The following is a 14,075-nucleotide window of genomic DNA, read 5'->3' as shown; positions in this document are numbered from 1 at the left end:
GGAGGGCATGGAAAAAACAGAAGGAATTAAAAAAGAGGAAAACCGGGAAGGGCATGGAAAACCCGAAGGAACGGAAAAACAGAGAGCATGGAAAACCAGGATGAGCATGGAAAACAGGGAGTGGATGGAAAACCATGGAGAGCTTGGAAAATCAGAAGGAATTAAAAAAAGAGGGAGGGCTTGGAAAACCAGGAAGGGCATGGAAAACCAGAAGGAATGGAAAAACAGAGAGCATGGAAAAAACAGGGAGAACATGGAAATCCATGGAGAGCTTGAAGAAACCAAGGAGGGTGTGGAAAAACCAGGGAGAAGATGGAAAACCAGGACAAGCATGGAAAACCAGAAGGGATGGAAAATCAGGAAGGGCAGGGAAGAACCAGGGAGAACATGGAAAAGAGGGAGGGCATGGAAAAACCAAGGAGGGTATAGAAAAACAGGGAGAACATGGAAAACCAAGGAAAACATGGAAAAATGGAGAGCATGGATAAAACAAGGAGGGTGTCCAAGACCAGGACAAACATGGAAAACCAAGAAGGTCCTGGAAGACAGGAAGGGGATGGAAAACCATGGAGGGCTTGGAAATTCAGAAAGAATGGAAAACCAGGAAGGGCATGGAAAAACCAGGGAGAACATGGAAAACCAGGACGAGCATGGAAACCCAAGAAGGGCATGGAAAACAGGGAGAGCTTGGAAAAACCAAGGAGGGTGTGGAAAACCAGGGAGAACATGGAAAACCAGGACGAGCATGGAAAACCAGAAGGGATGGAAAACCAAGGAAAACATGGAAAAGGGAGGACATGGAAAACTGTGGAGAGCATGGAAAGCCAAGGAAAACATGGAAAAACACAGAAAAGAGGGAAAAAACAGGGAAAGCATGGAAAATGAGGGGGAATGTGAGATCCTGCTGAGGCTCCAGGGTGCCACATTCCCAGATGGAAAATCCCAAATTCCCATGGAAGCTGGGGCAGCATCGACGGCCTCGGAGCCAGCCCAGGGACGCCCCAAAGTTTTCCCAGATTTGGGATCCCTCCATGGCCACGTGGCTGCTCCGGTGACATCCAGGGACAAAGTGCCACCAGATCTGGGAAAAGGGAAGGGATGGAGCGGGATCAGCTCCCACCCCGCCAAGGAGTCCTGGGGACATCCCAGGTGGCCATGGGGGCTGGGAAAAACCAGGAATTCTGGCAGCGGGAAGCAGGGAATGGTGGGAGTGGAGAGGATTTCAGGAAATCTGGGAATGTGGAGCAGGATGGGAAAGCAGCAGGAAATGTGGGAGTGGCAGCGGGGTGGGAGGGACGGAGCAATCCTGGAGGTCCCCTGGAATTCTCCTGGAATTCTCCCAGGGCTCACCTGGAGTTCTCTTGGAATTCTCCTGGAGCTCTCCTGGAGCTCTCCCAGAATTCCAGAGCTCTCCTGGAGCTCACTTGGAGATCTCCTGGAATTCCAGAGGTCTCCCAGAGCTCTCCTGGAATTCCAGAGCTCACCTGGAGATCCCTGGAATTCCAGAGCTCTCCTGGAGCTCTCTTGGAATTCCAGAGCTCTCCCAGAGCTCTCCTGGCAGGGTTTGGGATCTGCCTGGAGAAGGGAAATCCAAACCTGGGACTGCCGGGTGTGGGAAAGGAGGGAGAGGAGCGGGATGAGGAGCAGGATAAGGAAACGGGAGAGGAAGGAGAGGAGCAGGGAGAAGGACAGGGAATGGAGCTGGGAAAGGAGCTGGGAATGGAGCAGGGAAAGGAGCTGGGAAAGACAGAGGAGCAGGGAGAAGGACAGGGAATGGAGCTGGGAATGGAGCTGGGAAAGGAGCTGGGAAAGGATCAGGAGCAGAGAAAAGAGCTGGGAATGGAGCAGGGAAAGACCAGGAGCAGGGAGAGGAGCTGGGGATGGAGCAGGAAGAGCAGGAACAGGGAAAAGAACAGGAAAAGGAACAGGAGAAGAGAGAGGATCAGGAAGAAGGGCAGGAGCAGGGAGAGGAGCAGGGAAAGGATTAGGGAATGGAGCAGGGAATGGAGCAAAGAATGGAAGGAGCAGGGAAAGGAGCAGGGAGAGGAGCTGGGAATGGAGCAAGAATAGGAGCTGGGAAAGGAACAGGAGAAGAGAGAGGATCAGGAAAAGGAGCAGGAGCAAGGAGATGGGCAGGAAAAGGCTTAGGGGATGGAACAGGGAATGGAATGGGGAAAGGAGCTGGGAAAGGAACTGGGAATGGAGCTGGGAAAAGAGGAGCTGGGAATGGATCAGGAATTCATCAGCGAATGGAGCAGAAAAAGCAACAGGAGAAGAAAGGATCAGAAAAAGGAGCAGGAACAGGGAGAGAGGCAGGCAGAGGATGAGGATCAGGAAAAGGAGTAGGAGGAACAGGGAAAGGAGCAGGGAAAGGAGCCGGGAAAAGCGGAGGGAAAGGAACTGGGAATGGATCAGGGAAAGGGGCAAGGAATGGAAGGAGCAGGGAAAGGAGCTGGGAAAAGAGGAGGGAAAGGAACAGGAGAAGAGAGAGGATCAGGAAAAGGAGCAGGAGCAAGGAGATGGGCAGGAAAAGGCTTAGGGGATGGAACAGGGAATGGAATGGGGAAAGGAGCTGGGAAAGGAACTGGGAATGGAGCTGGGAAAAGAGGAGCTGGGAATCAGGAGAAGAGTCATCAGCGAATGGAGCAGAGAATGGAGGAGGAAAAGCAACAGGAGAAGAAAGGATCAGGAAAAGGAGCAGGAACAGGGAGAGAGGCAGGCAGAGGATGAGGATCAGGAAAAGGAGTAGGAGGAACAGGGAAAGGAGCAGGGAAAGGAGCCGGGAAAAGCGGAGGGAAAGGAACTGGGAATGGATCAGGGAAAGGGGCAAGGAATGGAAGGAGCAGGGAAAGGAGCTGGGAAAAGAGGAGGGAAAGGAACAGGAGAAGAGAGAGGATCAGGAAAAGGAGCAGGGAGAGGAGCAGGGAAAGGATGAGGATCAGGAAGAGGAGTAGGAGGAACGGGGAGAGGAGTAGGAAAAGGAGCAGGAGCAGGGAAAGGAGCAGGGAATGGAACTGGGAATGGAGCAGGAATAGGAGCTGGGAAAGGAGCTGGGAAAGGAGGAGGGAAAGGAACTGGGAATGGATCAAGGAGAGGAGCTGGGAATGGAAGGAGCAGGGAAAGGAGCAGGGAGAGGAGCTGGGAATGGATCAGGAATTGATTAGGGAATGGAGCAGAGAATGGAGCTGGGAATTAAACTGGGAATTGATCAGGGAATGGAGCAGAGAATGGAGCAGGGAAAGGAACAGGAGAAGAGAGAGGATCAGGAAAAGGAGCAGGGAGAGGAGCAGGGAAAGGATGAGGATCAGGAAGAGGAGTAGGAGGAACGGGGAGAGGAGTAGGAAAAGGAGCAGGAGCAGGGAAAGGAGCAGGGAATGGAACTGGGAATGGAGCAGGAATAGGAGCTGGGAAAGGAGCAGAGAAATGAGCTGGGAATGGAGCAGGGAACGGAGCAGGAGAAGAGAGAGGATCAGGAAAAGGAGCAGGAGCAGGGAGAGGAGCAGGAAAAGGATTAGGGGATGGAACAGGGAATGGAACTGGGAAAGGAACTGGGAAAGGAGCAGCGAAAGGAACTGGGAATGGATCAGGGAGAGGAGCTGGGAATGGAAGGAGCAGAGAAAGGAGCAGGGAGAGGAGCTGGGAGTGGATCAGGAATTGATCTGGGAATGGAGCAGGGAAAAGAGCTGGGAATAGATCAGGGAATAGATCTGGAAAGGAGCAGAGAATGGAGCAGGGAAAGGAACAGGAGAAGAGAGAGGAGCAGGGAAAGGAGCAGGGAGAGGAGCAGGAACAGGGAGAGAGGCAGGCAGAGGATGAGGATCAGGAAGAGGAGTAGGAGGAACAGGGAGAGGAGCAGGGAAAGGGGCAGGAGCTGGGAAGGGAGCAGGGAATGGAACTGGGAAAAGAGCAGGGATAGGAGCAGGGAGAGGAGCAGGGAGAGAATCAGGAATTGATCAGGGAATGGAGCAGCGAAAGGAGCCAGGAACTGAGCAGGGAATGGAGCTGGGAAAGGAGCAGGGATCAGGGAATGGAGCAGGAATTGATCAGGGAAAGGAACAGGGATCAGGGACAGGATCAGGAATTGAGCAGGGATCAGGGAATGGAGCAGCGAAAGGAGCAGGGAACCGAGCAGGGAATGGAGCAGCGAAAGGAGCAGGGAACCGAGCAGGGAATGGAGCAGGGACAGGAGCAGGGATCAGGGAATGGAGCAGGGACAGGAGCAGGGATCAGGGAATGGAGCAGGAATTGATCAGGGACAGGATGAGGAATTGAGCAGGGAAAGGAACAGGGATCAGGGAATGGATCAGGGACAGGATCGGGACTTGATCAGGGACAGGATCGGGAACTGATCAGGGACAGGATCAGGAATTGATCAGGGAATAGAGCAGGAATTGATCAGGGAAAGGATCAGGGAGAGGAGCAGGGATCAGGGAATGGATCAGGGACAGGATCGGGACTTGATCAGGGACAGGATCGGGAACTGATCAGGGAATGGAGCAGGGAAAGGAGCAGGGATCAGGGAATGGATCAGGGACAGGATCGGGAACTGATCAGGGAATGGATCAGGGAATGGAGCAGGATGCCCAAGGCCAGAGCACATCAACCCCTCCACACCCACCTGGAGACTCCCAACATCCTTCCCACGCCCACCTCCGCCGGGATGCGCCCCCGGCAGGATCGACATCCCTCTGGACATCCCTCTGGACATCCCCCCGGACATCCCCCGTACAGCGACGGCCGGACATCCCTCTGGACATCCCCCCGGACAGGGACAGCAATCCTGCTCCCCCGCGCCTCCCACACCCCGCAGACAGCTGGAAAACCGCTGGAAAACCCCGAGAAAACCGCTGGAGAGCGGCTCCCCGAGCACCGCCCGCCGCTGCCCCGGGCTCCCCACGCCATCCCGGCCTTACCCAGCTCCTCCAGCTCGGCCGTCATGGATTTGGAGCGCAGCGTGAGCGTGGTGCTGGGCGCTCTCTTGGGCGGCGGCGGAGCTGCAAGGAACAGAGAGGGCATCTTGCACCGCTTCCCGCGGAATTTGCGCGGGGTGGCCAGGTGCAGGTGCCACTTCTTCTCCACAGCCTGGATCTCCTCGTACTCCCGGGACGAGGAGTCGCACTGCTGCAGGATCTTATTGAGGCTGCGCGTGGACGCGAACTTCTTCATGATTCCCGCCGGGAATGTGCCCGCGGCCTCCTTCGGGAATGCCGGCCCCCCCCCCCCCGCGGCCTCCTTCGGGAATGCCGCCCCCCCCCCCCCCTCAGCGCGGGGTGCGAGCCATGGCCCCGGAGAGGCGGGGGTGGCTGCCGGGGATGCCGGGAGGGATGCGGGAAAAGCGGGAATGTGTCCAGCCTGAGCTCGGGATCCTCTTCCCGCCTGGGCGCAGCCCCTCGGAGCGCCTCAGCCCACCCCACCCTCCTCTTCCTCCTCCTCCTGCTGCTGGCCGTGGATCCCGACCCTATGGAAGCGTCCGGCCGGGAGCTGCCCAAGGACACATGGCCCGGGATGATCCCAAAAGCTCCCGATCCCGCATTCCCTGAGCACACCCCCCCCCCACCCCACCCCACTCCCCGGAGCAGCGAGGATGAGTGGAAAGCTCTTCCTCTTCCTCCTCCTCCTCCTCCTCGCTGCTCCTCGCTGACAAAGCTGGAATAACGCTCCAGGATTGCCATGGCAACGGCAGCTCCAAGGATCCCTGTGCCTGCGGCAGGGATCCAGCGGGGCGGATTCAGCCCCAGCCGGGCCCACACAGGCGCTGTCACCGGGGTGGGGGGGACACGGGAGGAGCCCCCCCCGGTTCCCCAGCGCCCCTCGGATCCCTTGGGAAAGCGGCCGCGCGGATGCGGAGGATCGGGAGGAGGGGAGCACCGGGAAGCGCCGAGGGGCAGCGGCTCACCCCGGGCTGCAGCGGCAGGAGCGGCCCCGCCGGGGCTCCCAGCGCTGATTCCCGGCTCAGTTCCCGAGGATTATTCCCGGCCGAATTCCCGGCTGAGTTCCCGAGGCTGCCAGCCGTTCCCACGGCTCGTGCCTTTGTGCCGTGACAGGATAATTGGAGCTCCTCGTGCCAGCAGCGCTCCCTCCTTCCCTCCCTTCCCTCTTCCCTCCCTTCCCTCCCCCGAGCCCCGCGTGCTGCGCTGGGAGCGGCCCCGATCCCGGCCCCCCTCATTCCCTGCTCCCATCCCCCTGCTCCAGCCCTGCTCCCATCCCCCTGACTCCATTCGCTACTCCAATCCCCCCGATTCCACTCCCTGATTCCATCCCTGATTCCATTCCCTACTCCAATCCCCCTGCTCCCATCCCCCTGATTCCACTCCCTGCTCCCACCCCCTACTCCCATTCCCCGATTCCATCCCTGATTCCACTCCAATTCCATCCTCTGCTCTAAACCCTGGTCCCATCCCTGCTCCCATTCCCTGCTCCCATCCCTGATTCCATTCTTTACTCCCATCCCCTGCTCCCATCCCGGTTTCCAACTCCTGCTCCCATTCCTGTTTCCATCCATCCCTGCTCCTGTCCCGCTGTTTCCAATCCCTGATTCCATTCCCTACTCCAATCCCCCTGATTCCATCCCTGCTCCCATCCCTGATTCCATTCTTTACTCCCATCCCCTGCTCCCATCCCGGTTTCCAACTCCTGCTCCCATTCCTGTTTCCATCCATCCCCGCTCCTGTCCCGCTGTTTCCATCCCTTGCTCCTGTCTCCTGCTCCCATCCCGTTTCCATCCCCTGCTCCAATCCCTCTGCTCCCACCCCAGCTTCCATTCCTGCCCCTCTCTCCTGTCCCGTCTTTCCATTCCCTGCTTCCATTCCTGTTCCTGTCCGTCCACTTCCATCCCAGCTTCCATCCCCTGCTCCTTCCCCCCATTTTCATTCCCTGCTCCCGTCCCTGCTCCCATCCCACCGTTTTCATTCCCTGCTCCCATAACTGCTCCCATCCCTCTACTTCCATCCCTGATCCCATTCCTCTTCCTGTCTCTCCTGTCCCTGCTCCCGTCCCTGTTTCCATCCTCTGCTCCCATTCCTGCTGCCATTCCTGTCTCTCCTGTCCTGCTCCTGTCCCTCCACTTCCGTCCCCCGCTCCTTTCCCATTTTCATTCCCTGCTCCCATCCCTGCTCCTGTCCTTGCTCCCATTCCAGCTCCCATCCCTGTTCCTGTCCCCTCATTTCCATCCTCATGCTCCCATTCCCTGCTCCCCATTCCCTGTTCCCAGTTTTCATCCCTCCACTTCCATCCCCTGTTCTCATCTCTCTGCTCCCATCCCCGTGTTTCCATCCCCTGTTTTCCATTCCCTGCATTTCCATCCTGTTTCCATTCCCTGCTCCATCCCTGTGCTGCCATTCCCTGCTCCCATCCCCTCTCCTGCCCCTCCACTTCCATCTCCTGTTTCCATTCCTGCTTCCATCTTCCTGCTCCTGTCCCTCCATCCCATCCTAGTCCTGCTTCCCAAACTCCCATCCCCCTGATTCCAGCCCCTGCTCCCATCCTCCTCTTCCCACCTCCATAACTCCATGCCCTGCTCCCATCCCCATAATTCCATCTCCTTTTCCCATTCCCCTTTTCCCATCCCCAGAATTCCATCCTCTTTTCCCATCCAGTTTTCCCATTCCCATAATTCCATCCCCTTTTCCCACCCCTCTGCTCCCATTCCCTGGAATTCCAGTCCCAATTCCCCCAAACCCCTCCTGGCTCCTTCCTGTGCTTCCAGATGTTCCCGTCCCTCCGGACAAATCCCTGCCCTTCCCGAGCTCTTGGATCTGCTCCCAGAATCCAGAACCCATGGAATGAAATCCCAGAACATTCTGGGATCCCCCAGGACCATCCACACCCAGGAATTCCCACAGCAGCTCCCTGGCTCCATCCCGGAATTCCCGGTGTTCCTTTGGGATCACCATCCTGCCCCCCAACACTCCTAGAAATTCCCAGGGTTGTTTCCCATCCCAATAATTCCCAGATGGAGCCAGAGCCTGGAGCAGCTGATGGGAATCCAGGAATTCTGGATCATGGGAATCAAAAGTGAGTCCCAAATTCCTCCCTGAATTCCCAGCCCATCCCATTCCTCCCTTCCCACATCCATGAGCTCCCAAAACTCTTATTCCTTGTTTGCCACAATTCCAAAAATTCCTGATCTTGGGAATTCAAGCCATTCCCCAAAAACACCACAAGCCCAAAAATCTACACATCCTGAAAGTGGTGTGTCCCAAAAATGGAAACATCCCAAAAGCCGGCGCATCCCGAAAACCAGCACATCCCAAAAACTGGCACATGCCAAACATCAATACTTCCCAAAAATTGGTGCATCCTGAAACTGGCACATCCCAAAAATCGACACATCCTAAAAAATTGACATATCCCAAAAATCAACGCATCCCAAAAGCAACACATTCAAAAAATCTGTGCATCCTAAAAGTTACGAATCCCAAAAACCAGTGTATCCCAAAAACTGGCGCATCCTGAAAACAATGGCTCATCCTGAAAGAAACGGAAGCATCCCAAAAACCATCGCATCCCAAAAATCAACACATCCCAACACCAACACATCCCAAAAATCAGTGCATCCTGAAGCTGACGCATCCCAAAAACTGGCACATCCCAAACATCAACACATCCCAAAAATCAGCACATCCTGAAATTGGCGCATCCCAAAACCAGGTGTATCCCAAAAAGTGGCGCATCCCAAAAATGGAAACATCCCAAAAAACTGACATATCCCAAAAATCACTGCATCCCAAAAATCATTGCATTCCAATGCCAACACATCCCAAAAGTCGGCACATCCAGAAATTGGCGCATCCTGAAGATTGGCTCATCCCAAAAAACAGCACATCCCAAAAAACCAGAGCTTCCTACCTGGAATTTTCCACCCCTGCCACTCCCACATTCCCTCCCCCATTCCCTCTCTTCGCTGGGGCCGCTCCAGCCCACCCTGAATCCCTGGAATCCCTGAAATCCCATAAACCAGCACATCCCAAAAGATGGCAGATCCCAAACATCAACACATCCCAAAAATCAGCACATCCTGAAATTGGTGCATCCCAAAACCCGATATATCCCAAAAATCAGCACATTCCAAAAACTGGGGCATTCCAAAAAATGCCCAAACATCAACACATCCCAAAAATCAGCACATCCTGAAATCAGTGCATCCCAAAACCCGACGCATCCCAAAAATCAGCACATCCCAAAAACTGGGGCATTCCAAAAAATGGACGCATCCCAAAAATCATTGCATCCCAACATCAACACATCCCAAAAATTGGCACATCCCGAAGTTGGCACATCCCAAAAATCGGCTCATTCCAAAAACCAGCACATCCTGAAACCGGCGCATCTCAAAAACCGGCGCATCCCAAAAATCAACACATCCCAAAAACTGGCACATCCTAAAAAAGGGACACATCCCAAAAGTCGGCGCATCCCGAAGATTGGCTCATCCCAAACACCAACACATCCCAAAAATTGGCGCATCCTGAAACTGGCGCATCCCAAAACCATTCACATCCCAAAAATTGTTGCATCCCAAAAACCGGCACGTCCCAACCTTCCCACCCTGGAATTTTCCACCCCTGCCCCTCCCTCTCCTCACTGGGGCCGCTCTGGCCCATCCCGAGCCCCCGGAATCGCGGAATTCCCGGGAATTGCGGCTCACCCTTTTTGCGGGATCCCTCCTCGGAGTCGGGCTTGCGGCTGACGGACACAACTTTCATCAGGAGGTGATTCCCGCCCTGCCGGATCAGCGCCACCACCTGCTTGTGCCCCACCTTCACCACGTTCACTCCGTTCACCTGCGTTCCCAAAAAAAAAAAAAATAAACATGGATCAGAATTCCCAGTGGGGGAAAAAAAAATACTGAAGTAGTCCGCAAAAATCCTGTTTTTCCTGGGATTTTTCCCCTGGCTTTTCCTGGTTTTTTGTGGTGTTTGGGAGTCATCGCCCAGTGATGGCGAGGAGGAGATGGGAATTGCCAATTCCTGCTGGGAGATTCCCAAAAAAATGGGGTTTTCCCGGGTTTTTTGGAGTGTCCGGTCATTGAATGTTCGGAATGGAGAGAATTCCCTGGAAAACCGTTCTATGAATTCCAGTAAATCCCATGGGAACTTGCCCATGGAATGGGGTCGACTTGGGGAGGGGGGAAAGATCCAAGCCAGGATCCTCGGGAGGGTTTTGGGATCCGGAGAATCCTGGATAATCCCAAATTCTGTGGAATGGCAATCCCTGGATTTCTGCTCTTTGCTCTTGGTGAAGGTTCATCCCAAGATTCCTGGAGTTCTTCCCAACGCTCCGCGTTTATCCCATGGATCCATCCCGAGGGATGGCCCTGAGCCCATTCCGGCTCCTTTGCTCTGGGAAACGTCGGATCTGCCAATGATCCCACACAAGGATTCCTGGGAATCCAAAGGATGAACCTTCACCAAGAGCAAAGAGCAGAAATCCAGGGATTGCCATTCCACAGAATTTGGGATTATCCAGGATTCTCCGGATCCCAAAACCCTCCCGAGGATCCTGGCTTGGATCTTTCCCCCCTCCCCAAGTCGACCCCATTCCATGGGCAAGTTCCCATGGGATTTACTGGAATTCATAGAACGGTTTTCCAGGGAATTCTCTCCATGTACAACCAGCGACTTCCAAACTGCTGGAATTCCACACCCACATTCCAGAGCCAAGAATTCCTGGATCCTCACCCCTTTTCCCACTTCCTGAATCATTCCCAGCTCCCATCCCAATCCCGCTGGATCTATCTGCCATCCGGGATCCACTTGGGAATTTCCGGGAGCTCAGGAATTTCGTCCTTCCGGGATCTGCCACATCCAACCAAAAAAAACTGGGAGAAATCCAGAAATTTATGGGAGAATTCCCTTTTCCCGAGGGAATTCCCAAGCCTGGAACCTCCATTCCCTGCCAGGCAGGGTTCGCTGGAATGGGAAATTCCCGAGGTTCTCCCGTCAGCATTTCCCAGGTTGGGAATGAAATCCTGGAATCCAGGAATCCCAGAGGCTGGGAAATCCCACTGGGAACATTCCCAGCACTGCCATTCCCACCCCTGATCCATGGATTTGAAATCCCTTGGGAATGGTGATTCCCACTGCCCCGCTCAGCCCATTCCAATCCTTCCCAACCTTTTCCACTAAGGATTTTTCCCAAATATCCCATTCCTGGCTTAGCTTGAGGCCGTTCCCTCTCATCCTGTCCTTTTTCCCTGGGATCAGATCCTGATTTCCACCCGGATCCAGCCAGGGAATTGCTGGGAATTGTCTCCCTCTCCTAATTGTCTTTATTTCCACCTGAATCCCACAGTTTTGAAGGAATTCCAACAAAACCCTCGGGATAACCTGAGCCTGACCTCCACCTCCATGGAATTCCTTCGGATTTCAATCCTGGAATTCCCTGTGCTCCCAGTTCATCCCTGCCTTGATTTCCCTCAATTCCCCCCCTCCGGAAAACTGGGAGAGCCCAACACTCATCCCGAGCCTCCGGAATTCCAGGGCTGAGCAGCATTCCCAGACCCCCCCTCCCGCAGATCTCCGGGATCCGCTCTCCCAGCCCGGTAATTTGGGAATGGATATTTTTAGGAATTCCTCTCTCCTTGGTTACTGGGAAACTTTGTGTTCCGAGACATCTCCTGGAGAAATCCGAGCTCCGCATTCGTCCCCAACTCGGAGCAGAACATTCCAGCTTTTTTTCCCCGCACCAGAATATCCCAAATTTTGAGCATTTCCATTAAAAAAATGGAGCTGGGTCAGCCTCTTCCCTATTTTTTTTTCCCCCTCCAGCTCCCGATGCTCCCAAATTCCCAATGATCCGAAATCCCGGCCTTTGATATTTCCTCGGATCCTTTTTATCAACCTCCCACGCTCCGGAGCCGGAATTATCCGCATTTCCTGCTTTTTTTGCTTCCTGACCTTTCCAGCAGGGAGAGGATCCGGGAATGTTTCAGCGCTCCCTCATTCCCACAATTCCAGAGGGGGAATTTTTGGTCCCAGAGGATTTCTTCCCCCCACCCTGGATTTTTTCGGTCCGTGTCCTTCAAAAAACTCTGGAATTTTGTTCACTGGGATCATGGAATGGTTGGGATTGGATTGTCCCATTCCCACCACTGCCCAGAGCAGGATTTTTCCTCATTCTCAAAGAAAATCATGGAATTGTGGAGGTTGGAAAAGCCCTCAGAGGCCGGAAAAACCCACATTCCCAAATCCAGGTTTTTTGAACATTCCCAAGGATTTGACTCCACCACTGCTCCTTCCAAAGCTTCCCAACCATTTCCATGGAGCAACATTCCCAAATATCCCATCCAAACCTCCCTAAGGAATGCTGGGATCCCACCAGGAGCTGTCATTCCAGTTTTTCCTTAAAAAAACCCTCAGGATAACAATACAATCCAGCCCTTAATTCTGGAAATATCCACGGATTTCCAGCCATGTCTGTATCCCAGATTCTGGGAATTCCCACCCGGATCCTCAAGGAATCATGGAATTCTCATGGAAGTGGTCAAAGTTTCCTCATGGAAAAAATTCCAGGATTTAAAACCTCCCAGGATGGTGGGGGAGACAAAAGGCTGGAAATCCTGGATTTTCCTCTGGAATTCCAGTGGGATTTTCCCAATCCCACCCCCGGGGAGGTCGGATCTTGGCAATTCCCCAGCCTGGCACCAGGAATTTCTTCATGGAGCCATTCCCGGAATGTGGTTCATGGGATCATGGAGTTGTTGGAGGTTGGAAAAGCCCTCGGAGATCAAATCCCAGAATTCCCAGCTCTGCCAGGGCCACCCTGGATCCAGGGCCTCCAAACTCACTGGGATTTGATTCCCTCCAGGAGGAATTTTCCCAAATTCCAGCCTAAATTGTGGCTATTCCAGAGGCTGCTCCAGATTTTTCGGGAGGAATTCCGACTGGAATTCAGGGCTGGAACTGGCACCTAGGGCAGCTCGGGAGAGCTCCGGGAGTGACCCAATTCCCAAATGGAATGTGGGGACTCTGGATCCCTCCGGATCCACACCTGGAGAATTCCAGGAACTCCTGATCCACACCTGGAGGACTCTGGATCCTCCTGACCTGGAAAACTTCTGGAAGATCCTGATCCACACGCTGGGATGCTGGATCCCTCTGGATCCACACCTGGAAAACTCCTGAAAGCTCCAACACCTGGAGGACTCTGGGTCCGTCTGGATCCCCACCTGGAGAATTCCAGACCCTCCTGATCCCAGCCTGGAGAGCTCCTGGCACTTCCATCACCCAGAGGACTCTGGATCCCTCTGGATCCCTCTGGATCCACACCTGGAGGACTTCTGGAAGTTTGGAATCCACAGGAATTTCCCCATGGAAAGAAGGTCAGGCCTTGGCAGGGGATGCCCAGGGAGCATTGGAGTGCCCATCCCTGGAGGTGTCCAAGGAATTCCCGGAATTCCACTCAGTGCTCAGGGCTGGGGACCAGGCCCAGCTTGGACTTGGTGTCCTTGGAATTCTTTTCCAAGTCTAGGGATCCTGGGATTCTGAGGAGAAGCACACAGGAACAGCTCCAGGATTTTGGGAAGCCTCTCCCGGGCACAGGACATTCCCGGTGTCACAGTGGCCCCAAAAGGAAGTTCAGGGAATATGCGAGGCTGGAGCTGGGAAATTATCCATGGAAAAGGCAGAGAGGAGGAAAATACGGAAATTGGATTCCAAGGACAAAATGAGCTCCCAGCGCTTGGAGGGAAAGGGACAATTCCCAGTGGGGAAGAAAGAGCTCAGGGAATTCCCAAAACAGCTCCTGAATCCACTGGAATGAATCCAGAGGAGGCCCTGGATCTGCTCCAAGGATGGAGCCCCTCTGGAGCCAGGCTAGGAAAACTGGGAATGTTCTCCTGGAGAAGGGAAGGATGCAGGGAGAGCTTCCAGCACATTCCAGGGACTGAAGGGGCTCCAGGAGAGCTGCAGAGGGACTGGGGACAAGGGATGGACAGGACACAGGGAATGGCTCCCAGTGCCAGAGGGCAGCCATGGATGGGATCTTGGCCATGAGGAATTCCTGGCTGGGCTGGAATTGCCAGAGCAGCTGGGGCTGCCCCTGCACCCCTGGAATGTCCAAGGAAAGGTTGGAGC

At 54.5% G+C, this 14,075-nt stretch overlaps 1 protein-coding gene across 1 annotated transcript in view; it reads right to left on the bottom strand.

Annotated features, from left to right (window-relative positions):
* The window catches only part of SHANK3 (SH3 and multiple ankyrin repeat domains 3), a 153,583-nt gene that overhangs the window by 33,723 nt on the left and 105,785 nt on the right, over positions 1–14,075 (bottom strand). The window contains exons 18-19 of the mRNA XM_041401084.1: positions 9,647–9,782; positions 4,914–4,994 (exon numbers count right to left, since the gene is read on the bottom strand). Coding sequence (XP_041257018.1) covers positions 4,914–4,994; positions 9,647–9,782 — 217 coding nt within the window. The remainder of the gene's footprint in view (positions 1–4,913; positions 4,995–9,646; positions 9,783–14,075) is intronic.

The sequence above is a fragment of the Onychostruthus taczanowskii genome, unplaced genomic scaffold (genome assembly GCF_017590055.1).
Source record: "Onychostruthus taczanowskii isolate IOZ18803 unplaced genomic scaffold, ASM1759005v1 scaffold184, whole genome shotgun sequence".
In the NCBI taxonomy this organism is placed as follows: domain Eukaryota; kingdom Metazoa; phylum Chordata; class Aves; order Passeriformes; family Passeridae; genus Onychostruthus; species Onychostruthus taczanowskii.
Note: the sequence above shows the minus strand (reverse complement) of the source record. Positions and strands in the feature narration are given on the sequence as shown.